The sequence below is a fragment of the Amborella trichopoda genome, chromosome 6 (assembly GCF_054954075.1).
Source record: "Amborella trichopoda isolate Santa Cruz 75 chromosome 6, AtrichopodaSantaCruz75HAP2 v2.0, whole genome shotgun sequence".
Taxonomy (NCBI): Eukaryota; Viridiplantae; Streptophyta; class Magnoliopsida; order Amborellales; family Amborellaceae; genus Amborella; species Amborella trichopoda.
This window is the reverse complement of record NC_142341.1, coordinates 48,912,764-48,940,619: the sequence shown is the minus strand read 5'-3', so window position 1 is coordinate 48,940,619 and position 27,856 is coordinate 48,912,764. Positions and strand designations below refer to the sequence as shown.

The 27,856-nt window shown below is 35.0% G+C and overlaps 1 protein-coding gene and 1 pseudogene across 1 annotated transcript; one reads left to right on the top strand and one right to left on the bottom strand.

The window, feature by feature from the left end:
- Positions 1 to 106: 106 nt before the first annotated feature.
- LOC148781838 (putative L-type lectin-domain containing receptor kinase S.5) lies at positions 107 to 3,403 on the bottom strand (annotated as a pseudogene).
- A 4,943-nt stretch (positions 3,404 to 8,346) lies between these two features.
- Positions 8,347 to 21,362, top strand: LOC18441884 (glucose-6-phosphate 1-dehydrogenase, cytoplasmic isoform). Its single transcript, XM_006852109.4, has 16 exons — positions 8,347 to 8,657; positions 9,461 to 9,726; positions 11,471 to 11,556; positions 12,783 to 12,849; positions 12,936 to 13,122; positions 14,393 to 14,550; positions 14,656 to 14,724; positions 15,066 to 15,124; positions 15,612 to 15,648; positions 16,404 to 16,475; positions 16,590 to 16,737; positions 16,961 to 17,056; positions 19,157 to 19,227; positions 19,904 to 20,019; positions 20,797 to 20,842; positions 20,987 to 21,362. The coding sequence occupies exons 2-16, from the start codon at positions 9,526 to 9,528 to the stop codon at positions 21,152 to 21,154; spliced, it is 1,581 nt and encodes a 526-aa protein (XP_006852171.1). The 5' UTR covers positions 8,347 to 8,657; positions 9,461 to 9,525; the 3' UTR covers positions 21,155 to 21,362.
- The last annotated feature ends 6,494 nt before the right edge of the window (positions 21,363 to 27,856 follow it).

Below are 27,856 nucleotides of genomic sequence, written 5' to 3'. Positions count from 1 at the left end.
CTCAAAAGACATATTAAATTCACACCATCCAACTAAAATAGATAGTATATAACATCGTAACCTTATTTCTAAAAATAAGGTTGAAACCTTATATAACTAATTTCTATAGCTAGATTATTCCATTAATATTTTTAGAATGATACATGAATTTTAAGTTTTCCCACAATCATGTTACAAAGAAATAAAATCCACGCTCCTTTGTATATGGTTCTCTAGGGCTTGTTCTTGTGCATTATTGTTATGGTGCATTACAATATGTGTGGGATGATAAGGAAGATGAATCATGGTTATAGCAAGAAAATTAAGAGGCCATGCTCCTCTCTACATTGTGCATTCAATAGGAAATCAAGATCTCTGCTTCGTCACATATTATCCTAAGAGCATGAAGCTCGAGAGTTTTGATTTTGAGGTGGTGACCAGAGGTTTTCCTGGCTAATTGCACTCGAGCAGGACCTGTAGGTGGCTGCGGTAGTCGATGACACATTATCCTCAGAGCATGAACCCCCATAATTTTGATTTTGAGGCGGTGAGCAGTGGATTTCTTGGCTAACATGAATTGTACTCGAGCAGGACCTGTAGGTGGCCGTGGTAGTCAAATGACCCGGCTTCCGATACAAATGGCGGTCGAAATGGTGGCACAAACGGATGGGGTGCCAAGCGAGCAATGATATGAATATTAGTTTCAGTTTACGGCCTCTTGGCCGGATAAGTGTGAGAGCAGGCAAGCCCGAGATGCAACAATCGTCATGCATCATTACTGTAGTAGTGCCCTTGGAGTCAGGCGTCGACTACTTCAAGGACTCTATCTTCTCTATAAATGCCCATACATGATCAACAAGGAAACCCCTAGTGGTGTCACTTGGCCGCCGGCCGCACACCACCTCAAGGATCATAGCTCCAAAGGCGAAGGCAAAGACATCAGACTCGCATGTGGACTTTCCGGTGCTAAAACACTCAGGAGCTATGTACCCAAGCGTATCACGGATGCCATTCGCCTCCATGTACGAACGTTTCTCCTGGTCAAGTATTCGAGCGAGGCCGAAGTCCCCTAGCCGCGTATTGAAGTCGGAATCGAGCATGATGTTGCTCGCCTTGAGGTCACGGTGGAGCACCTTGTGGTCATACTGGTTATGGAGGTAGTTCAATGCTATGGCAACATCGGCAAGGATCATGTACCTCTGTCCCCAGCCCATACAAGTGATGGTCTAAGCTTCCGTTTGACATGTAGACATAAACCAAAAGAAGCATTCCTTTTTTACGACACCATCCTAGGAAGAGGCAAAGTATTAGACATGCAAGTGCTTCAAAATCTCACCAAATATTAGGTCAATGAAGTGGTTGTATAAACTAATTTACCATGGTAGTGATTACTTTTTAGTAGGGCCGAGAATTTTTTCGATTTGGAATCAAATCCGAATTTTAAGATCCTAACCGGATCTAGGTATGGATCCAAGATTTGGACCTAAAATTCGGATTTGGATCCAAAATCTAGATCCAAATAGTAATTCAGGTAGGATCTAGATAGAGGTGGATCCAACCTAATTTTTTTAAATAATATAATATATTATTTTATATATATACGTATATGTTATAATTTATATATTTGGTAATGTATATATATGTAATATATAATTATTTTACCTTTTATAATTATATCTTAACTTTATAATATATAAAATTGGAATTGATCTGAATCCTATAATTGTTTGGGATCCATTATGGATCCGATCGAATTTGGATTCGATGATACTTTTCGGATCCGATCAGATTTGGATCTGATGATACTTTTTGGATCTAGATCCAGATCTGGGTAGATCCGGACCTGATCCTGAAAATTCTTGGCCCATACTTTTTAAAAATAATTTTACTTAAGTACTCTTGTATAGTTAAAAAAAGACCTAAACTCTTCTCTCAATATCAGGACAAGTGAGGGCATTTTAATAATTTGGCCATGCAAGTTGCTCAAGTCAAAAGACTTATTAAATACCCATACATATTCCGGTTTCAAATGTGGACCGTATTTATTCATTAACAATTATGTTCCACGTTTGCCTTGCTGGTTCTGGGTTCAAAACTCATTAACAAGATTCTTTATAAAAGAACATATGCAGCGTGCGTCTGGAACCAAAAAGTTTGGATCAGATTACTAAGATACCACCTTAGTTCTGGATTACAAAATGAAACATGGGTTGTTTTGAGTAGTTCTAATCAGTACTCGTGAAGATATGCCTAAGAAAGGAATTTTTAAAATGCAACCTAGTAAAATTATTGATTTAACCATCTCATCAATTATTTGAGGTGCTTCGACCAAATTAATGATATTTTTCCAAAAAAAACTAGGCATTGCTCACAGATGTGCCCGTGTCAAAATGTAAATTGTTTGTACGATTAGAAATACGTATCTAACGGTGTCAACACATGTCTAAGTGCTTATTACATGTCCAAAAGCTGTATTAAGTAAAAAATAGTGCTAACGAGTGAGAGAGGGAGGGGAGCTTATTTACCTACTAGCTTCACAAGGTTCTTATGGCGCAGTCGATTGATGACAGAGAGCTCCGCAAAGAAGTCGTCTTGCCCTTCCATGGCCTCTCTTGAGAACTTCTCACTGCTATTACCATGTCATTCTCTTTCCTCAAAACCCCTTTGTAAACGATGCCGAACCCACCTTGTCCCAGCTTCGAGGTCTCTGCAAAGCCATCTGTGGCCTCATTCAATTCTCGAAACCTGAACTCTCTCGGCACTCCTGGAAGCCTCTTCAACATCATCTTAAGACTTCTCTCCTCAGCTGTGGTAAACTTCATTTTTCTCCATCCCAGCCACCACAACAGTAATAACAAAGTTAAATGATATTCCAATAATCGCCGATCCTCGGACGAGAAATTCAAGCGGGGAATGAAATTTGGCACCAGGTGGTAAATCCTCGACCACCGTGCTCAGTTGCCTTACTTGAAGAAACAAAAAAACAGAGTTGTAGGAGAAGAAGAAGACGCAGAGAATGGGATATCTCTCTTGGGAAGCCATGAATGAATGGAAGAGTGAGTAGTTTTCGTCCAAATATTTATGGGAAGTTTGACTAGATTTCCAGTCCCAGCAAACGCAGTCATTAACCAGCGTTCATCCAACGATTTGATGGGACGGTATAATCCACATTGTCATTTTTTACCATACTTTATTCCTTGAGAAATATGAAGTCCGAATGTCAGGCCTCACATATAAGGGTGAGGTTTGTATGAAGTTTCAACTAAGTAAGGTGTGACTCAAAATTATGCTAAAAATGCAGTTTTGATACTGCAAAGCCTTGCGATGATATGAGAATCTATTGTGGCATGTAGTTATGAAATTTAAAGTTCCATAAATGATGACGATCAATCAGATCTATAAACACTCGAAAATCTTAAATATTGACGGTTCAAATAATGTACTAGAAGATGAATTATGTTTCGGACTAGAAATTCCCCCCCTCCTCCCCCCTCCCTTTTTTTTTTCCAGGTTTATGAATCTCAGGGTTCGAATGATCAATTTGAGGGTTTTCTAACTTAAAAACAGCCTTCACTAGTTGGTTTTTTAGGTGCACCTTACCCTTATAGTATAAGGTTGAGACCTTCTATACACTTTTTCCCATATATAATTGATGCCATTTTCTCTTGTTTATTTTTCTGCATATTGACCCTAAGAAATCCTCAAGGGGAACTTCGAATTCTGTCATGAAAACCAAACTAGGGTTGCTAACGGGCTGGGCCTAACAGCCCTGCTAGGGTTTCATTTGATTGGCCCAAGTTCAAATTCTATATTTGTGCTGAGCTCCACTCAATACATAATATTAAAAGGAAAATTGTTTCATGTGGTAGGGACCGCAAATGTAGACGGTCCCTGAGGTATAAAACATTCATCTTAAAGATGGATGTAAATAGGTAGCCCATCAAAAATTGGGTCCAAAAATAGATTTTTAAGAGATGACTTATTTCTATATGGACTCATAAAAACTGTATCCATGTAAAAAATGTAGGGATTGACTGAGTCTAACCCCTTCCTACCCAAAATCCAACTAACATGAATCCGAGTAGACTTGCCTCAGGATCCAACTAGTGTGAATTTGAGTAGACCTGTCACCCAAGTTTTTTTTTTTTTTCTTGGGTGAGTCAGTAGGGAGAGAGCCTCAACCCTTGGTAGAAATTGATCCTAGGATATAAGGTTGCAAATCATCAAGCGCTAACCAATTAAGCCGGGGCTCTTTTTCTACCCACCGCCCAAGTTTGAATAGTGAAGACGTCACTATTATCGATCCAAAGGATCCCTATACGTAAGCTCATCCATATGCGGACATGGCATGTCCATGATGGGGGCAAAGCACTGTAGCAATTTGACTATATATATATATATATATATATATATATATATATATATATATATATATATATGTGGAAGATACTACAAAATGCTTATAGACGAAAATGAACAATGATTTTTCCTATCCCCATCACTGTCCAAAGTTCATCGTACGGTCACGATTGTCTAGTAGTATTTCATTTTTTAATTTTTTTTGTACAAATCGGAATGACATGAAGTTTGGAGTGTACATTCATCAATAATAGACGAATCTACGAAAAATATCAAAAAATTATTTTACATGAAAAAATTGATCAAAATACCCCTAAAATATTTTGGGGAAAAGTTTTGAGGGTATTTTGGTCAATATTTTTTGTGAATTATTATTTTTATATATTTCTATTAGATGCGTCTCACTAAGATGTACACAAGATCCAAATTTCATATCATTCTGATTTGTAGAAAAAAGTAAAAAATAAAACACTACCAGACAATCGTGATCATGCGATGAACTTTGGACGGTGATAAGGGTAGCGAAATCACTGTTCATTTTCGCCTATAGGCGTTGCGAAGACTTTTCATATATATATATATATTCAAAAAATAAGAAGTTTGTTTCTAATACGTTTTTTAATGTTTTCAATTGTTTTGAAAAAAATTGGGAGGTATTTTGGCAGCATATACTTATTTTTATGATTTTTTATTTCTAAAATACCCCTAAACACAAATTAATTTTCATCATTCATATTTTTCACCATTTTTTTACTCTCATTTGGATGCATTTTGTTTAATTTTATTGTAAACGTACTTTTTAGAACTTGTTGAGATTTTTTTTAAAAATTATTTTATCTTTTAGCCGGTCAGGACTTACCCAGATAGGGCAATTATGCTGACCAGTTCCCGGTTATGGGCCAGATTCCGATCCCGGGTCGTGTTTTCTAAGACGGATGGTAATTCACTATAGCATGCATTATTCATTGTCCAATGGAAAATGATAGTGACCCATATCAGAATCCCACATGGGATCAAATCTTTTGAATAATCCACCAATTGGGACTGCATGTTTCCTCATGTTTCTACTACAAAGTCTTGTTATTGGTATACGGATAATTGCACCTATTATAATTGCATACTAATAATATTTGGTGGGGTACTTAACCTTTAAAAATATTTGATGAGAGTCGTCCTAACAATGGCATGATCTCATCTAATCTACTTTCCCACATTTTGAAATTGGGTTGTTGTCCTGTAGTGGCCATATGGAACTGCTAGTGCTTGAAATAGAGTAGATTTTAAAAAATAAGAATCATAAATTCAACAAATAGATATAAAAATAAATAACAGATGCATTTTTAGGTATTGGCAATAGACCATTCTCTTCCTCTTTTAAATTCAGGTTTGCTCTTATCTATTATCAATGGACTGATGTGTTGTGTTATTGTTAGAGATGGAGTAGTACAGGCTATAGCAGCTTTAAGTGAAAAAAAAGAAAAAGAAAAAAAATGAATATTCATGAGAAGCATGTAGTCAGGAAGATACAAGTAGAGGCATCACTTTTAATTTGTTCAAGCCTGTTATTTTTATCTCCTTTTTGAAAAAGCCCTCTCTTCTCTTTGTTTATTTATGAACTCTATATATCTAGTTATTATTAAAGTCTTTATGTTTTCCAAATACTAGTTTGAGGCACTCCAAAAATACGTAAAAAGAATCATTTTATAAAAAGTAAAGTCTCTAATATTTGAGTAACGGAGTAGATTGGTTTTTATAAAGATAATAATCCTAAGATTACATATACATACATAATCCAAAATAATTTACTTTTGATAGCGCTATGATATTTCTTAAAGGGAAAAATTCGTTTTCAAATTGGATTTGATTTAGAATAGTCTTAGGAAGATATAACATAAGGACGGACCAGGATTAGCCAACTCCAATTAATTGAAAAAAAGTTAGTAGATACCCTATTTTAAAGTCTATCTGTTTATAGGGTCTTACTTTAGTTGAATGTCATAGTTCTCTACTTGTGAATTGAATTTATAACACTCTTAATGGTATAATAGATATAGAATAAAAAATTATCAAGCTTACCAAATAAAGCCATATTTATCTAACCTTAAAAATCTCTTATTTTTATTACTTAAATCTATATTTGGAAAACTATAAATGAGAGAAAAGAAATATGAGTGCCAAATAAAATCAAAACTTAACAAGAAGGTAAAAATACTTAAAATGAAACTTTAAAACATAGAACAAGAGTATTTTAAAATTTGAATTATAAAAGAAAAATAAGGACATCTAGGTAAAGTCCAATCTCAAAAGGAAGTCCAGTCTCCAAAGGACAACGTAGTATAAAAATAGGAGTTGCTCACCAAAATAAGAGTTGACATTAAACAACTGGATGCCTTATCTCATAGAATAGGCAAAATTGAGAAAAAAAATCAGAAGCTAATCAAATGTGAACATATTAAATAAATCTTCAAGATAATTAAGCGGTTGCAAAGGTAAAGTTGCATGACTAATTTTTTTTAAATAACACAAAAAAAATCCATCAATTTTGATTTTTATTCAAATTCAAAACTTCTTTTATATAATCTTCATTGGACTCCCCAAAGTAGTTTTGACAAAGTCATACATTTTGAAGCTATGGATTTGAAACCCACTTAATTTTATCATCATCATGGCTTTATCCCAATTATCTAGTTTCGAAACCAATTAAATGAAAATATAGAAGTTATCAACATATTTCATGGTTGATCGCACTCAGGTTAGCCACATATATTTGAAATATATTTAAATATAATTAAATACATAAATATTTTAATTTTTGGGTTTGATCCAAATCCAAGTCCCACTCTATATTTTTTGGTTTTGGTCTTATCAATTTTTTTTGGATCCCCACCCCAGGTTTTGGGATGCCACATTGCTTTCTATAATTCCATCATTACTGGTAGTTGAAGACCCCAAATAATGACTAATCACCAATTTAATATTGATCCCACCGATATTAATCTTCACCTACTCCCTTACAATACACACGTTCACAGTTTCACACGCACCAAATAAAGTACTGATACTTAACAGAATTCATACTAAGTCTATTTTGGAAGATTATTTGTCCACTTTTCAAGAAAAATGACCATCTAGAAAAGCAAGGGCGTAATGGTTATTGTCCCTCGAAAGGTTGGCTAACTGTTGTCACTTAAAATTTAAAAACCATTCAACAAAAAAAATTGCTAATAAAGAAGGCATAAATGCAAAATTTCATTCCACTTGTGGAAATTTTGATCTTCATCCATCGACTGTAATTTCACCATCCATGCCACTATTTTTCGATTCAAATCTAAATTTAGATGATAAATAATCATAATCAAACCAAATCCAATTCCAAGATGGTATAGATTCGCCATCACTGCTTACATTTTTTGAAAGAGAAATGATTCTACGATACCCTCTACCACCCATGTATAGGACTTCAAAAAAATTACTATTAAATTTGGGAGCGAATTTTAATGGTGATCTTTTAGGTCCTATACATGGGTAGGAGAGGGTCTTATAGGATCATTACTCTTTTTGAAATAACGGCTTTTATGTCTAAACAATATTTTAAAATTTGACGATTTTTTATTCAGATCAACCATTTGGATGGTAATTGATCATGAATTCATGATCGAAGCAGTTTCATAATGTTATAGGACCGGTTACCTGTTAATATTTTTTTATCACGTTTTAAATTGATTGAATATATTTTTAGATCCTCTTTAAATTGGATCAACATTTAGACCCATCGGGACCGTGGATTTAGTAATCGGACAATATGTAGGCAAATCATCCACTCCACCCGGTTTGAAACACGGCCACTAGACAGAAGTTTTTTTAAAAAAATAAAAATTCGGTCGTTACATTAATGATCGGTTCTATTATCTTGTGAGAAAAGATTTCTCACTTTTCATTTCCTTTTTTGCCCCTTTAGATTTTTTCGTTTTCAGAAAAAGACGCTTGCCACACTCTTCGTTAGTCAGCAAGGCGGCTAGTTTGGTGGCGGGTAGAGAGAGAAACCAGTGCAGGTGTTGAAGCGGTAGAGAGAGAAACACATCTACAAAAATGGGGGAGATCGGACAGAGACACGTATAGATTATAGTAGAGTGAGAAACCTGTGCAGATGTTGACCTGGTAGAGGGAGAAACACCAGTACAAACGTGGAAGATGGTAGAGAGAGAGGAGCTTATGAACATATAAATACCCAAGATAACCATCTGTCACCGGTTTCAGAATTCAGAGTTAAGACAAAGGCGGGAGGATCAGAGGACATTATCAGTTTCTCTCTCTACCGGGTACTTGCTCTCTTTTCGTCCTTCCTTTATCTTCTTCGCTAAAAGTCTCGGTAAAATTGAGTTCGCAATATTCATTTTTTATTGACATACTGGTTTATCAACGAATTTTCAGAATTCAGTGAAAAATTGTTCCTGTTATTGTAAATTCCTGCTCTTTTTTTTCCGTTTCCCGTTTTATTCAGGAATCGTGATGATCATTTTTTATTTGTCACGCCTATTTGTACTTTTTGACAATTCAGTGAAAAAGAAAATGCAGATCTGACTGTGAATTCATGTTCTTAGTCCATTTTTCCCATTTCATTGATCTAAATCTGCATGATTTCCTGGTTTTTGATGTGTTCTCTTTGATCTATATGTCCATTTTAAGAGGCCATGAGTGTGACCAATTTTAATGGATTAAAAGTTTGATCAGTTAAAGTTGAAAGTAATGCAATAGTAATGAAACTAATGAGAGCCGGACTATACAGCCTCTATTTTTAGTAGATGCTGCTAAACTTGGCTCCATCTTGGCTGATTTCTGTTGATTTGCTCTTATGTACCTCTTCAAATTATAATTTTGCTGTATTACTGGAATCATTAGGATCTAATTAACTCAGGTTTGGTTAAATGTGGTAGTAGCACCAACTAAAGCAGGGCTGCGTTTGTTCAAATCGTTGCCAGATATTACCGAGCTAGAAGAAAGTCGTAAATTTGTGATTATGGCTGTTTAAATCATATCATGTGTGCTAATTTGGGCTTAGTTTATGAGTTTGTCTTCGAACTGTAAAATTGCGTGCTCTAACTCCTAGTTTGTCCTTCTACAGGCCTGAAGAGAAGTTTTGAAGGAATTCATTAGTGACAGGGTTCTTTATTTTAGTAGGCTAAGGCCATGGGATCTAGTGAATCGTCACAAGTCATTAAGAGTGATTCTTTCTCAGAAACTAGTTCCTTGAAAAGCGATTCGTTTACAGATAGAGTCGAGTCTGAAAGCACTCTAGAAAGTGGCTGCCTGTCCATTGTTGTTCTTGGAGCTTCAGGGGACCTTGCCAAGAAAAAGACATTTCCTGCTCTTTTCCACCTTTTCCAACAGGTTTTCTTATTCATCGTGAACTACACTACTATATAAATTTGTCACAATTTTAGTAAAACTCTTGAAACTTCTTCATCTTTTGTGGTGGATTCCTATGCGCATCAAAGTGTTAGTTTTATGAATCTTTTATTTCCTGTCCTCTAGATATGATTGACTTTTTTTTTGGCTAAGCTATAACTCATTTATTTGTGTTCCTTTATATCACAATCTTAATTGTCATGTCTTTTGCATATGTACGTGTGTGATATACATACCCATGGTATCACGATCTTAATTGTCATGTTCTTTTGCATGTATGCGTGTGTGACTTTGTGCTTTGTGCTGTGTGTGTGGGCACGCTGTGGGAGGGGGAAGACTTCCACTTTTTTTTTGCATGCTTCTTTGCTTCATACTAGAAAAATGTCTCTTTGTGGGGTAATTAATCAGTTTTTTTTTTTTTGTTAATGGATAGTCTTAGACTTTATTGATGCATGTGAATCATAAACACTTGCATGTCGATTGTTAGGTTACCACTTATTGAGCCGCCTAATAATTTAGAGTTTGCATAATTATTTTTTGAAATGGCAGAGTTTATAGTTTATATAATTGTTTTGGCAGTATTCAGTGTGATGGATAATTTTCAATGATGTTAACGGTATGCAAGTGGAGGAAACTGATCAAATCACCGGAAGGCATACTTGTATCACAGAACGTAAAGTCAAAATTAATATGAATTCTGTTTGCGATCATCTTTTAGTCCCGATATCTTTACATTTCACAATTTCATGATTCGATTTCAAGTAAACTGAAGGGCAAAAAACGTGATTTTGAATTTCGAATTGCATAGTAGATAGTACAGAAGAAATCGTGACTTTGATTGAGCTACTTGTTGATCAATGGTCATGTGAGATGGCTACTAGTGCACGAGATGAATGCCTGCCGGGATGCAATGGAATGAGGGTTCCAATCAGGGGTAGCCATTTGTCTCTTATTCCATGTTAAAAGACAAAACTAAGCAAAACTATTAATTAATTTATTATTAAAATTGAGAAGCCTTGTCATATACGTTCCCCAAAAACATAACCCTTCCTTTGAGCATTTATGGAGAACCCCCGGAATTCAATGCTGGTGGAAAAGGATTGCACCTGCTATTTGCATGAAATTTACCTTCCAAATGATATACAAATCATCGCTTACATACACAATATATGGATTTGTATCAATTGAAATTTCTCAAAGGTGTTACTTGTGGTGTTTATTTGGTTGTTGCAAGTGCACTTGCTAAAGGAACCTGCGTTATACGGGGTTTCTCCTCAAAATACCCAGTTAGTAGAGGTTTTGCTTAGAATGCATGATTTATTGATTCATCAAATATTAATTTAAGTCAGTTTTGCATATTTTAAACTTTAAGAAATGATCTGAGGTTAAAAGTTGGTCAGAATTTGTATTTTTTCAATGACACTTGACCTTTTATTTTGTCTTTTATTTGAGCTTCAATGATTTCAGATTTTAGAAATTTATACATTTGTGATATAAACTCATGATAAGTATCATCAATTGAAATCAATATTCTATGATAGTTATTTTGTCCTTGTTATTAAATAGTCTCCAATGTGCGTTATTGTGTGTTGTTGAATTTAGATGTTCTATTTATTGGTAATTTTGTAATGATTTCTGGATGCGTGGATCCTACCATTTTCACTGCAATTCTCATATTGTCTGAGACCATTGTGATCCACTCCTCAATAATGGTGAATTTTGTTAGGGCTTCTTGCCACCAAATGAAGTGTACATATTTGGATATGCACGGACAAAGCTCTCAGATGATGGCTTGAGAGATCGCATACGTGGGTGAGATTTTAGTTTTTGCCTTCCATATATGAAGAACTTACCCTTGAACTAGTTTCACAAAAATTACAAATAATGTGTTGTTCCCTTGTTGTATAGCCAAAATTTTCTTTACTACATTTCCCTCAATTATTTTATCACTTAAGTACAAGAATAATATATTTGTGTTTATGTATAGGATAACCACATGCTAATCTTGACAAAATATGCATACATTTAGAACTAATAACATGAATGGAAAATGCCTTCCTTATCTGAATGGGTCTCCATTGAGGACAGTGTACTAAATGTGTGATCTGCAAATTGTGTGAAATTTACCCACTGAAGATCATTGACAATGACAGAATGTATAGGCGAATAAATTAACTCTGCACAACTGTAGATTACATAACTTGTAGACATCTGACACAACCATTGTTCCATCAGGTCTATGAACAACATATTGCTAATAATAAACATATTTGTCTCTTGTTATATATTCCATGAGTTAGGGATATCAAGAGAACGTGAAATGTGATGAGACAATTCATGTGCCTCTTCCTCATATGATCGCTTTCCACATTATACTTTGTTGCAGAGAAAGTTTGGTGTGGAGAGATCTGGGGTGTTGCTAGTAATCTAGTACTATCAGTTTGGTGTGGAGAGATCTGGGGTGTTGCTAGTAATCTAGTACTATCAGCTGTAGAGGTGGTAGACAAGTGACTATACATGGAAATGTCTAGAACAAATAATCTCAGTGGTCTAACACCTTTCATGACACCAACTCAATCATCAACTTTAAAGACCATCTGGTTCTTCTAAAGCTTTGTATGAAAAAAAAAAAAGGTAAGAGGAAGAATATATAAAAGAGATGATAGCAAGATATATACACAATCCAATCCAAATCCCATTGTTGACTGTATATTGGAAAATCTGAAGGGAAGTTGAACTTTGCAGTTTCTAAGAGGTTATATTCCATCTTTCCAAATTGTTTTAATTTTCTGCAATAATTATGCCTTCCTAAGATGCTAGATGAATCTTATTGAGGGTTTTTACTATATATCTGTTTTCTGTTAATAATTAACATTGATGTTCTTTGCTTTTAATCTGTGGTGGATTAGACAGACTTGCTTTCCTTTTTGAATTGCACTCAAAAGTTTGGGATTTTATGTTCCCTTTTTATTGGTTCACACCACCTAGTGCGTATACCATGATGAACCTGTGATTTATATTTAAGCATGGCTACACAGGCATCTAGGAAAAGGAAACGAAGCTTCATCTGAGTTTTCGGAAGCTGTTTCAAAGTTCTTGCAATTGGTAAAGGCGGTTTCTTCCTTACCTGTGTGAGAATTATTTTGTACTGACTTGGTCCCAATAAGTGCATTCAATGTTGTTATTTGCAGATCAAGTATGTATCTGGCTCCTATGATAGTGATGAGGGCTTTAAATTATTGGACAAAGAAATATCTCTTCATGAACAATCCAAAAATAGTCATGAAGGGTCTTCTCGAAGGCTCTTTTATCTTGCATTGCCTCCATCCGTGTATCCTTCTGTATGCAAAATGATCAGAAAACACTGTATGAACCAATGTAAGCATCTTTGACTAGTCATCTTTCACTAATGTAAGCATGCTATAAAGAGGTACATACTTTTAAAAAGAATTTTCTTCACTCTTTAATTTTATGAACAGAAAAATTGCAGTGTATGCCCACAGCTTTCACTTGCCTATTGTCCTAAATTATTTTAATGGTTAGATTAGTCCTTTCGTTTACGTGATAATGAATATTCTATTATTTACATAATGATGGAGGATCTCTTTGAGTCTTAGGCCCAGTTTGAACATAACAGTTATTCATGAGCAATCGTAAATTGACTAATTCACATGTACTTTATAACCCTGTTTGGTGCTATCGGTCTGTTCATGAATAAGTTCTCTTTCTCTCCTCTTATTTGAAAAATAGGGAAAAAGTGAAAAGCACTTCCCTGGTTATTGGGAAAGAAAACCTTGCTTTCTCTAATCATGAATTAACCCATTCATGAACTTAGTCACAGGCACATTTAATTTGGGCATTAATAAATAGAAGCATGTTTTTGAACTTAATGGAAAAGATATATTTGTGATTGTGTGTGTGTGTGTTTGTTCATGCATATGAAATGTCCAATAATATCAAACATTTTGGTTTTAATTTTGTTAATTCCATATCTCTCATAGTAAAAAGTTAAATAGTGATGTACAATATGATCAAATATTTTGGCTTCCCTTTTTGAATTTCAATGACTTTTTGTTTCCTGATGATCAAAAGAAGAAAGACCTTGAAGTTAATGTTGTGTTTCCAATCTACTGTTAGTTTAAAAGAAGTAAAGAACTAAAGCTATATTTTTGGCAAAGAGATGGTTTCCAGCTTGTTTTATCTTTCACTTTGTGTTAAAGCATATATATTATTATCTTTATAACTTCTGTTGGATAATAAATGTTTTAAGATGAAAGTTGAAGGAATCATCATTATAGAGGATGTTTAATACTTCTCAGGGGTCAAAATTTCCTATTAAATATATAGTAAACTCAGGTTGTTGCATCCCGTGTTATGGGGACCTGCTAGAAAGGACATTCTTGATACTTTCCAAATTGTTTTGTCCTTGAATTAATTTATCTTTGAAAACTATGAGGACCATAAAAGCTTGGAAAGCATGACCACACAACCTCTCTCTTTCTTCTTGGAAGGATCATTAACTTTTTAGTCCTTGATGATTTATTTTGATTTCCATTTACACTCTCATTTATCTATTATGTGCTACACTATATTTCAACTCCATCCACCTGCATAAAGACCTCAGTTTGTACCTAATTAATATTGACAGCTGATCTTGGTGGATGGACTCGGATTGTTGTTGAAAAGCCCTTCGGAAAGGATTTGAGCTCTGCCGAAGAGTTGAGTGCACAACTGGGAGAGCTCTTTAATGAACAACAGATTTATCGTATTGATCACTACCTTGGAAAGGAGTTAGTGCAAAACCTGGTAAGTAATTAAATTCAATACATATTATGTGTAGAGATATATTATTTTGGCTCTTCGTTTATTGAGATTATGATTCATCTTGTTCTCTCAAAACTCTCTTGGCAGTTAGTGCTTCGTTTTGCAAATCGCTTATTTTTACCCCTATGGAACCGTGATAACATCGATAACATTCAGGTGAGAATTGATTCTATAAACATTTTGTTCATAAGGTCATTGTAGGACCTAAAGTTCACTTTTGTAGAAATAAGAGTATTTTTCTTCCATTTATTAGTGCACTCGGCTGCAAGGTGCCTTTTGTGACTGAATATGTCACATGTAGTCATAATGGGGATTAGACACCAGTATAACTTTAATATTTTAGATATAAAACTTATTACCTTGGAATTGGATCTTGTAACTATAGGGGTACAAACTGGATTTGGTTGTTCTTTGTGTTCCATTTCACTGGAAGTTTATTAGTTTTGTTCGCTGATGTTTGTATAGCACATTGTGGACATTTTGTTTTTACATGGCAGATTGTGTTCAGAGAGGATTTTGGAACTGAAGGGCGTGGTGGCTATTTTGACGAATATGGGTACGTTTCCAGTGTCTTTTATATAATTTCCTTGACTGTTAGTTCAGGTTACTGAAAGCAGCTACTACTTGAGAGCACGTACTAGAGCACCAAAAGGACTTGGTCAGAACTGTCAGCTTTGTGTCAAGTCTCATGGTTTGGGTAGAGTAGCTCTATCGATTTATATATATATATATATATATATATATATATATATATATATATATATAAAAGTTGGTTTTGATATCGGGCATGCACAGGATCATCAGGTTCTAAAATTAAAATCTATGTAGTGCTTTGAAGAATCATGATTAAATCATGCTGACACATGGTTTATGTGGATTTTCTTCCTTTAAGGTCTGAAATCAATAATGTTCATTGTATTTGAACTTCAAAACTTTATTTTTTAACTGCTTTTAATGTCTTGATGAGCATGTGCTCGTTTATTTTACATATTTTAGTTATATATTTCTGTGTGTAGAGTAAACATGTTCTCTTGATATTACAGGATCATCCGTGATATCATTCAAAACCATTTGCTACAGGTACCCCTCTCTAGAAATTTGTCTTACTTAATTGGAATAAACTATTCAATAATATCTCTAGATATGATTGAAAGTCGTCTTTTTTATTTTTCGATTTATAATTTTCTCATGTTCTTGTTAAACTTTTTTAATGGTGGAAATTTTCGTTCTGTCTATCTAGGCTTTTAGACCTTTTAGGAATTTTTAAACTTTGCACCCAGCACATGGGTTTACTAAAGGTCGAGACTAGGTTTTCAAAGCTGAGTTTTTAATTTGGTTACTTTATTGATTGTTTCTCCCTAAATCTGACTTGTTGAATATTTCTTAAGAGCTTTGATAGTGCTTTTTAAGGTATCCTATTTCTTTGACATGGCTTTGTATTGTGGGCTGGCTTAGAATAGGACCTAGCCATTACACAAGTTGAACATTTTCTTTCCTTCCAAGTTACTCTGAACTACTACAATCATGGTATGAGATACTCCTGTTAGTGAAGCATTGTAGCTTCATGCTTGAATACCAAGCTCTTGGTTATTTTAGTACAGCAGCAGTGAATCAACTTACGTGAATAGTTTATTTTACCGTGCTTGTCTGTTCTTATAGAGATTGAGCTTTTATGGATTGATGATATGCCCCTTCTATAATATTTTGGTTCATATAATATGGTCTTCTGTGAAATTTTTTGTGTTTCGTCTCATAAATGTTATGCTGCCAATGATGATTTCTTATTTTATTTCTTAATTTTGAACCTTCTCAGTGACTTATTCTTCTCTGTATAGGTCTTTTGCTTGGTTGCCATGGAGAAACCAATATCTCTTAAGCCTGAGCATATTCGGGATGAGAAAGTCAAGGTTTGTGCCTTCTACTTTTGAACGATATCTCTAGTTCCCTCTTAGGTCTCCCTCCTGCCGGCTTTCTAAATCTTTCATCATAGTTGAGTGTTTCTAAGACACTCTATTATCCAGTTTCTGCAATCAGTCTTACCAATTAAGGATGAAGATGTAGTTCTTGGACAATATGAGGGCTACAAAGATGACCCAACTGTTTCAAAGGACTCAAACACCCCAACCTTTGCAACTGCGGTTTTAAGGATACACAATGAAAGATGGGAAGGTGAGGCATAATCTTACATGTGGAACTTGGTCCCGTAGTGTGCTCTTTATTTTCCAAGCTTTATATTATCTTGAAATTTGTGAATCCCATTGCTTTCTATCATCATCCAAGCCTTATCCTAACTATTTGGGGTCGGCTACACATATCCCATTGTTTTCTATGTTATTTACCAATAATAAAAAATTTATTTGATCAGAACTCATGTTTGGCTTATTTTTGGCAGGGGTCCCTTTCATCCTCAAAGCTGGAAAGGCACTTAATTCAAGAAAAGCAGAAATACGTGTGCAATTTAAGGATGTTCCTGGTGATATCTTTAAATGTAAGATCATGTAATCTTTCATTTGGATTTCAGAATTGTTTTTGACTGCTTTTTCCTTACATATAACAATCCTCAGCTACAAGTAACTTCAATGTTAATTTATAATATTGATTTATTAGTCTAGATCTTTGTTTGATAAAATATTGATTTAGTAGTTAGATTTTTATTGCAATTTTCTTAAAACATTATTTCAACTGAACAGCATGGTCGATTTTGTGATGTTTTTGCAATTTGTGTCCCGCATGAATTTCCAAATAACTTGCACTTGTTTTCTTTTACATTTTGCATGTGAGTCAGACTGCCTAATTTTCAATCAGAAAAAAAAGGCGGGGCAACCGGTTCTTTCATTATCTCTTGTTCTTAAAATCGTTTTTAGTTAAACTTCTTCAGCTGTTTAAAATAACTAACATTACCATTACAATCTGCCGCCCAATGAACAAGAAACAAAGAAATTGCTTCCTTTGGGGCCTACTAGATCGTTTTGCCTCTGAATCTCTCTTGATCAGATACCAAGTGTTGAACAGTGATATATGTGTCTTATTAATTCCTAGTTTTCAATCAGAAAAAAAAGGCAGGGCAGCCGGTTCTTTCATTATCTCTTGTTCTTAAAATTGTTTTTAGTTAAACTTCTTCAGTTGTTTAAAATAACTAACGTTGGCTTGACAATCTGCCCCCCAATGAACAAGAAACAAAGAAATTTCTTCCTTTGGGGCATACCAGCTCATTTTGCCTCTTAATCTCTCTTGATAAGATATTAAGTGTTGAACAGTGATAAATGTGTCTTATTAATCTATGAATGGGTATGTTGATCAATATGTTGCACATAGCTCTCCGATTTATTAAGAAAATGCATACCATTCACAAATCTCTCTCTAAAACAAGAGAGTAAAAGGGCAGCCAATAAAAATGGGCATGAAATGGATGTTGTGGGGGAGGTTTGTGGTGGGAATGGAGGAGAATATGTTGAACTTTTTCTAAAGTCCAATTGGTTTTAAACTCCAAGGACCATCATGCAGATTTTGTTCTATGCCCCCTCTTGCTCAACTCACATTTATGGAGCTTACAGATATGTGGACTTACATGGAACTCTGGTTAAATCATTATCTGTTCATTTATGCATTCTGTCATTATGGAATTCTATAGCTGTCCCAAAGTATGGAATGTTGAGGATAACTAGACATCTTGGATGTCTAATTAGTTTCACAAGTTACTATCTTCCTCATTTATGTCCAAATTCTCTGGTTTGCCTCAAACATTTTGCTGTAAGTTTAACTCGTGTTTAACTACTCGGCTGAGTCCATTCAGACTCAGCTGAGTTACTCGGACTTAGCCTTTGGCCAAGCTGAGTACCAGAGGATAACTAGGGTATATTAAAAAAAAAAAAATTGAAATTTAGGGTATGTTAAAAAAATAAAAAATAAAAACGTAAAATATATATGAATTTATAGGTTCAATGCATAATAATTATTTGTGCGATTTGGATGTGTTTTACAATGTCAAATGCCATATTTTTGTATTTTCGTTTTTTTTCTGTGGATTTTTTTGAAATGTCTCCAACCATCATCATCAAAGCCTTTTCTCAACTATTGGGATTGGCAAACAAATCCTGATCTGCCATTCTGTTCCATGCTTCACTTATGGGGAATGCCCTAACATAAGCAGATATCGCAGATTCAGGATTCCTGTATAGTTGTGGCAAAGTTTTACGTTGGTTGCCTACCTAATACAACCCAGCCTACCTAATACAACCCAGCCTACCTAATACAACCCACCCTTTTTACCCCTGACTTGGGACGAGTTAAGGGAAAGTTTAAGGTTTTCACCCTTAGACCATTTGGAATGTCTCCAACCGTAATCAATTTTCCTAAATACATGTTTTTTATATTTTTTTCGGCTTATTTGAATTCTTTATGTTAGTTTTTAGTTTTGTTTCACTTTAAAATTTATTTTATTTTTTTCATATTTTTTAAAAATTTTGTAGGGATTTTTGGGCCCTGTACTTTACTCGGCCGAGTCCATTTGGACTTGGCCGAATCAAAACAAATTGGTTTTATTAGTCTCCAGAAAAAGTTAAAAAGTCCTCATCCTAGCTTTGCGCAGGTAAAAAGCAAGGGAGAAATGAATTTGTTATTCGGTTGCAGCCTTCTGAAGCCATGTATATGAAGCTCACAGTAAGTTCTTCCATCTGTTTTAATGTTCCAAAAAAAAAGGTTCTACCTTTTGTTTAGCCCTTGTATGTTATGCTTGCCACAATGCTAGAGTTGTATCTTTTGAGGCAAGTACCTCGATGTTTGTTGACCTAATTAATCTGTTCACAAAATTGTAGTGCTTAATGTCATTGGATATGCTTCATTGCTTGTCTAGATAAATCCCTAAATGTGAGAGTCTACAATAGAAATGCTCAAGACAAATCCCTAAATGTGAGAGTCTAGGAGTGCAATTAGCAAGTTTCTGACAGGGTCATTTGTGTTTGGATCTTACCAAGGACATAGTTCTAGCTCTTCCATACACAAAATGAACATACAGTGTGTACATATGCTTCTGTCTTGTGGATTCTTCTTTCTGTGGTTCATGATTCCTTTGCTTGTTCATGGAGCATTGGCTATGTCGTCAAACTAGACTTGATCTTCTTTTTTGTTTTGAGTTGATGTATTTGAACTTTGTAGAGTTATTATGGTACATATTTGGTGGCTACTGAGGTAATGATTTTTCTTGAGGCTAGTATTGTCTGGTTTGGATTGGCTGTTATTTTTTTATTTTTTTAATACCATCATGGAAGGCTGGCAGTGCTTTTGAATATTTGTAATTTTAATGAAATCCATTTGACGTTTTAAGCTTGTATTGCAGGTCAAGCAACCTGGATTGGAAATGTCCACAATACAAAGTGAACTAGACCTGTCATATAGGCAGCGTTATCAGGGGGTTACAATTCCTGAGGCATATGAACGGCTAATTCTTGACACGTATGTCCCAAGTCTCTTGCCATTTCATAACCTTTTTGCTGTTGGAATCATCTTGGTCAATATTTGTGTTATTTTAGCATGCGTAGGAGAAGATGTGGGTGGATCTTTTGCTTGCTTTTGCAATCTGTGATTAGTGTTTTATTTTCCAAGAAGAATGCTGTTGTATGAATCTCAGTGCTTCCAAGGCTTTTCTTGATGTATAAACTTGTTTTCTATAGAAATTATTCAGGGTTCTGATCCCATTTGAAGAAGGCGTACTTTTGGTTATTTCATTCCATTACCAATAGTAATGGAATGAAAAAATGGAAGAACAAATGGAACCCTAGAAGTAGATGGCGATATTGATATTGTTAACAGAAGACATAATAGCCTATGTCCCTACTATCCTCAAAGGTTGAAGTTGTGCTATAGAAAATGAATTAGGCATTAAAACTCTTATTGACCTTTTAATGCGTCTTTATGTTAACCTTTGTGTAATGGTTCTCTGTGTCGCTTTCATCACATAGTGGGCAGTCCTTGCTTCCCACATGAGGACAATCACAGAAATATACTAATACGTTCTTCACCCAAAGACTTGATTAGTGAACATGAACTAGATTTCTGGTTAAAACTAGCTTAGTAAGAGAGTACTCTGGTCTGATAATGAGCAACCTGAAACTTCTTTGGAAATGCCCATTATAAGGTCTCTCAGATGTTAGTGCCTTTTATGTTCTATTTGTGGAAAATGGAGGTGACTTTTGTCTCAGTGTATTGACTAATCGGCAATCCTGTATTTAGGATACGAGGGGATCAGCAGCATTTTGTTCGTAGGGACGAACTGAAGGTACTCTCTCTCTCTCTCTCTTTCACACACACACAAAAGCACACATATACAACAAACAGAGACAATACTAATATCCTCTGTTTAACGATTCTCTTTATTTTTGAGATGTACTTGATATCAAATGATATTTCTCTTTATTATCAGGTGGCTTGGGAGATTTTCACTCCTCTGCTTCATAGAATTGATGATGGGGAACTGAAACCCATTCCCTACAAACCAGGTAGCCGGGGCCCAAAGGAAGCTGACGAGTTGCTCTCTAGAGCAGGCTATGTGCAAACCCATGGCTACATATGGATACCACCTACCCTATAATTAAAGGCATCAACCTATGTGCAAACTCGTGGCTACATATGGATACCACCTACCCTATAATTAAAGGCATCAACCACTAGAACATATTGTGAGGTTTGCTCAGCCTCAAGAACTATGGCTTCCTTCTTATGGTTTACTGAGAGTGGTGGTGCCTTTGGTATGTTCAATGTACAATAGCTGGAGTAATAAAGGTATTTGGTGTGTGCTCTCTCCTTGTGCTATTAATTCTTTGGCTTTAGGATGGCCTCCTAATGCGTTGTAGTGTTCTCTCTCTAACTAAAAGATTTGTTGTTATCATTGCCTCTTAACTAAAATATTGGTATCCTTATCTCACTCTCTCTCTCTCTCTCATATCCGTAGTTAACTACCCCATATTGCATTCCACTTCTGTTTCTTATTCGAAGGTTGAGTGTCAGATTGGGGCTTGCAATGGGGTGGTAGGATTCTCTACAAAGAGATCATTTACATTTTTGTATAAGGAGGTCACGATGATTTTTATCTTTTGAATTTTAAAAATGGGTACTTGTAAGAGCGATTGAATAGACAGTTTGAAAAAAAAACATTTTGGATTTCGTAATTCACCTCAATCTATTCAATTTGACATGACATTAATGAGTAGGAACAATGTTAATTTTCTAATAATAAAGATAAATAGTCCCTGTATAGACGATCTCTAGTTTTATTCAAACATTTTTATTTGGATCGAGGGGTAAATGTGGTATTTGATTGTGGCATGACTTTTCCTAGTTTGACTCTTGGATTTGGTCCAAAGGTCTTCATCGTCACAGGTCTTCCTAAAAATGAAAGGATTGGGTAGGTCTTCATCCGTTACATGTCTTCCTAAAAATGAAAGGATTGGGTTTAATTGCCAAAAATAGTTGCTGCAAAGTCGGGAAAACCTAGGTTGTTGAGAGAGAGAGCAACTTCTTGCCAGAAGTGTTATAGAGGTTGGAGAGAGAGAGAGCAATTTCTTGCCCGACGTTTTACAGAGAGGTGTGTAGGTAGAGAGAGAGAGATTTATTTCAAAAAGATGCTTTATATAGAGGTGATTGGTAGAGAGAGAGAGAGGTCTCTCTGAAAAAGACGTTCTAAAGAGAGTTGCATTGGTAGAGAGAGAGAGGTTGAGATTGCTCGAGAGAATTGTTATAGAGAAAGGAGCATTGATAGTACTTAGAGGCAGTATTTATGTTCTATTGAGGAAGAGGTAGTGGAATTCTGTTAAAGACCGGAGCTCTTAGAGAGAGAGAGAAAAAAAAGGGGGCACATCTCTCATTTCGAAACAATGGCCTCAACAGAAGGCAATAGGTCGTTTGGGTTGTCATGGGCTGATCAATGGGATAGTGGCCCCTCTGAACCAACCCCTATTTACAAGGAGATGGAGAAGCCAGCAAGCGATGCGAGAGAGCGGCCTGGAAAGACCAAAGAAGGTGCATCTGCCAGTTTTAAGAAGGTGATGACAGGCACACTTTCCGGAATTCGGTGGATGAAAGAGAAATGCAACAAAAAAACACACAAGTAGGCCACAGAAATTCTCATTCTGGCTGTTGTTCTTGTATTTTTTAATTTTTGTTAATTATTAATATTTTTATTGAATCTATTGAGAATGAGATTCATGGTATTATTCTTTTTCAAGAATATTGAACTACCAACAATTGAAAAATAAGTAATTTTTGAGGTGGGGGTGGGTTTCCAAAAAAGAGCCATGGCATTGTAGAGAGATAGTTTTCCTTTGAGGTTTTAGGTTGATTCAATTTTCACTTCTAGAAAGAGAAAATGTCTATTCGTTACTCTTAATATTCTATTTTCTATAGTGGTGTAACCGTGGGAAAGACCGATAGTGTTGCCCGGTCAGAAGAGCGGGTTTAGAAAATAAATTAGTGAGGTTTTTGCTGATGTTTATATATATATATATATATATATATATATATATATACACACACGTGGGATAATCTAAACTTCACAACCCTTCAAATTATAAAGGTGATAGAGAGACTTGATAAGGGTGGATTTATTAATTTTATAGTCTATTTTTTTTAAAAAAATTACTTTTGTGAGGCAATTTTGTAAATATTACTACTAGACAAAGGGTATTTTTGTCATCTCCATAAGGGGTAAAATTGAAATTTTAATTAAAGGATAATGACACTCTACAAATAAAGTTTCAGGACACTAACTTTCAAAATACCATTGTATTTTTGTGAAATTTTCAAATTTGTTCTTGCTTAATAGTAAAATTGCCTATTTAAATAAATTTTTAATAAAAAAATAATCATTGTTTTGATAAACTAATTTGAACCTTTGTATTTTGAGGGGTTGTTAACTCTAGACAAACCCTATATATATATAGGGAGTGGATTCTGTACGCCCACTAGCTAACCGCTACAGTAAACGCCAATGGCCCAGATTGAATCTGTGCCGATCTAATGGTCACTTCTTTTCGTGTTTGAGTTTTTATTTATTTTTTTATAAATCCAAATCACTTGAAATTTTAGGTATATATTCTTCTCATCAAAACGCACCTAATAAAAATATAAAAATAATAATCCGCAAAAACTGACCAACATACACCCAAAATTTTACAGGGGTATTTTGCTCAATTTTTTTTCATATAAAATATTTTTTTATTTTTCAAATATTCAGCTATTTTTTATGTACACACGCTCCAAATTTCAAATCAATTCGATTTGTAGAAAAAAATTAACATTCAAATACTACCGGACATTCGAAATCGTTAGATCGGCCTAGATTCAATCTGGGTCATTGGCGTTTACTATAGCAGTATGCCTTTGGGTTGAAAGGATATATATATATATATATATATATATATATATATGACATAAAAGTGCAGAGAAATTGTGTGCTATGTTTGGGTCATCATATGGGAAAAGTGGTTTCCTCTAAAGAAAGGGGCAAAACATGAGAGGCAAGTCCTCCCCTTTGAGAGAAGAGAGTTTCTTATGGAGAGAAACTCCGTGTTGTGCCTCATGTTGATTGAGAGGCTGGTTTTTTGTAGAGAAGCGGCTCCAATGAATATTTTGGGTGGTTTCTCTTTTTTAGTAAAACAAAGTCTCGGTTGGTTTTCTTGTAGAGAAGCGGTTACCATGAATATTTTTTGTGGTTTCTCCTTTTTATTGAGAAAAAGTCTCGGCTGTTCTCAAGGTTCTCCTCCTGGATAATGGTTTAGCTGTAGAATAGAGATAGTCTCTTCCTGGACAGTGGTTTAATTATAGAACAAAGATGAGAGATCAATGAGTGGTGCTCATTGGGAGACTGGGGGTTTTGTCCAGTGTTAGAGAGGTAAGTCTTTGTTTCAAAATCTATAATGTAACTTTCATTGGTGTAGTGGATTTCAGTTTGCCATACCTATGGATGTAGTCCCTTTTGAGGTGAACTAAGTAAATCTTTGTGCCTTTGTGGTGTGTATGTTTCATGCTTTCTTTATCGTACTATGGCTCGTGCTCTCACATATTTTGTTTCTAGCTAGATAAGTACACGATCTTTGTAGAATCCAACTTTAGGATTCTTGTTTCTGCATCTAAGAGGGTTCTTAAATCCTAACATAATCCAAGAGGTGATGTATAAGTAATTTACTAAGCCATTAAACATAAATTTATTCCCTTCTATTTCAAGTCAATTTAATCTACATGGAGAGACTCTATGAAGGTATTAGAAAGCAATAAAGCATACAATTTTAAGGAATAAAATTTTTAAAAAGCAATACGGTGGCCGACACACTTGCTAAAAAAGTCATGGTTTTTTTTTTATGCCGCTGTTTGGCACATTAGACCATCTGATTGTATTTCCCTTCTTTTTACTCCATGATGTTGCGCAATTGCGCCATCGAAAGGTTGCAAATTTCTGAGTTATATATTTTTTTTATTATTTAATGAAAAATGGGTAGGGGGCCTTTCCCCTCCATTGACTTACCCAACAAAAAAAAAATACAGATTTTAGCATGGAGAGAGGAATTCTAATTAATATGGTTTTAGTGTAACTTGCAATGTGATAGAATGGAAATGAAGTACATAATGGATTTAGCCAGGTTGAAATTCATCGATTGGACTCAGAGTTGTCCTGGTGGTTCTTCCGGTCCAAGGACCCTAGAATGGCCCGATACTCCTACTTTTTTAATTTAATTTTTAGTTTCTTTTTTATCCTTGCATCAATCTAACTCGGCAAATCCAAATGGGCCTATGGTGCCCGATTTGGATTTTTGAAATTACAAATAATGGATATGAGACGTCCATGGTTCTCACCGGGTGGCCCGACCCACATATACTGCATACGCTACACATACCATGGGCAACCTTGTAAACCAAGTAGTTGGGGGTTTCATTCAATTGAGAGCACCAACTTTACTTAGAGCAGTGCTTGAAAAGGGGATGAGTGGGGTGAACTTGTGATCCACCTGTTTTAAGCCTGTTTTTTGGGTTCCCTTGAAATCAATTTGATAGAGTTTCTCCTTAACCACAGTCAATTATAGACTTAGAACTCCTATAGGAGTGAAAAATGTTAGGTTTGGAGTCCCATAGAGTATCCATTGTGCTGAAGTCAAAACTTGGCATGAAAATCTCAAATTTATGGAATTCTGGTTTTGCCAAATGGACCAAGTTGTAGATGTCAAAGTACGAAATTGACACTTGTCCATACAATTATTGCCAAAAACACCTAGTCGAAATACCAAGGTAGGAGACAGACACTTGCCACTCTAGTTATGCGAAAAAGGCCAAGATCTAGATACCAAAGTAAGGGGGATTATAGAAGAAGACCGACCTAAAAGAGAGAATTTGCCAAATAGATCAAGTTGCAGATACCAAAGTACAAGATTGGCACTTGTCTATACAGTTATTGCCAAAAACGCCTAGTCGAAATACCAAGGTAGGAGACAGGCACTTGCCAGATTGGCACTTGTCTATACAGTTATTGCCAAAAGCGCCTAGTCGAAATACCAAGGTAGGAGACAGACACTTGCCACTCTATTTATGCAAAAATGGCCAAGATCTAGATACCAAAGTAAAAAAAACTGTAAAAAGAGACTAACCTAAAAAGAGAGAAAGTAGTAGAGAAAAGGGGAAAAACCCTCCACTAGGCAAAAACGAGAGAAGAGTGGGATACATAATAAGTAGTAGAGGAAAGCATAAAATCCAGCAAACAAAAAAGAGAGAAGAGTCGCAATGTGTACACTTGGAGGGGTATAGGGGGACGGTGGCATCCCCAATGTGACATGTGGCCAACATGCGGCATCCATGTTGCCGCATGTGCCTTCTGGTTATTATAGGCATAGTTACTTGCATTGTCCATTTTATTTAGATTAGCATTATGTACCAAGGTGCACAAGTGAATAATGTGGTCACAATATAAAAATTGATCATAAATGTCCAAACAAATCTTAAAAAGATAAAATTTATATAAGATATCAATTTTGTAATATTGAAGTAAGGTGCGCCTCATAAATCCTCTATAAGAGAGTGATCCATGTTGGAAAGCTCTCCGATTGATCATCTCGACCTCGAGATGTATAGATATGAAAAATAAATAAAAATATTTTCAAGTCCTAATAATAATGCATCTTGTAACAAGTTGTCTCGACCATCTATTTTTCAATATTATCAAGTGACCATAGATATGCTCAATCCATACTATTTTTAAAATTTAAAATGTCATAACTGAGGATGATAATAGATTTTCAAAATGTCATAAGGTTTATTGACATTGATACTACATCTCTAGGTAAAATTTAGAGGTACGCCTAACTTTTACATAACAAGGAGGGTACCATATATAAACCTCACCATCTTTTGACTCTAGATCACTTCAAACATGGTCTCCCATCAGAAAATTATGTTAGAGCTCTATTAGATGGTTCCAATGTGGATATCATCGCCATCATCATAGATTCAGGATTCATAAAAAGTTTTTGCAAAGTTTTACATTTGTTAGCTATTTAACACAGCCCAACTCCTTTCCCTGGGCTTGAGATGGGTTTAAAAAAAGTTTAAGGTCATCACCCTTCGTAGACCAAATTCAAATGTAAATATCTTGACATAAATTTCATGTATTTTAGTTGAAAAGATGAGCAGAAATCATAGAAATGGTGGATCGCCAATATTTTGATATCTTGATCTTTCCCCTAAATAGTTTTGATGCAAAAAAATCGTTTTGTGAATCTAAATGGGGGTTAGGAGAAAACCATCGGTGAAAAAATATATGAAAAGAGGTTCAAAATGGGAGAAAAATTATCAATTTTTCAACTATGACAATTATTTTTTTAAAAAAGGAATTTATTAATATCCCAATTTTTGAGGAGAGACTCCATGGATTCTTAAAGAACTTATTCTGAATTGGCTCGACAATATTTTATATATTATTTTTAAAAAAATCATTCCTTGTGATTCTCATGTGATATTTTTATCGAAAGCAAGTATCATGTCACATTCAGACCTCATTTCTATACACATTTCACAAAGACCGCAAGAGACGGTGTGTCATTTATCTGACAAAAAAAAATTTGTGACATTTTTATTAGACGTAACGCATCTAATAGTATGCCTCCTATTGCTCAATTCCAAATCTATGGCTAGGGGCAGTTGTGATATTTTGATATCAAAAGTAAGAGAAATAGACATAGGAAAATTGTTTCATGTAAGCTGGATCGCATTTCTACATATGTGCTCCAGAAAGTGTAAAGCATCCATCTTAAAG

Coding starts and splice junctions, on each gene's coding strand:
- LOC18441884 (XM_006852109.4), top strand. CDS start 9,526: ATGGGATCTAGTGAATCGTCACAAGTCATTAAGAGTGATTCTTTCTCA. Junction 11,557..12,782: donor TTGAGAGATCGCATACGTGG/GTGAGATTTTAG, acceptor ATGGCTACACAG/GCATCTAGGAAAAGGAAACG. Junction 14,551..14,655: donor AGGAGTTAGTGCAAAACCTG/GTAAGTAATTAA, acceptor CTCTCTTGGCAG/TTAGTGCTTCGTTTTGCAAA.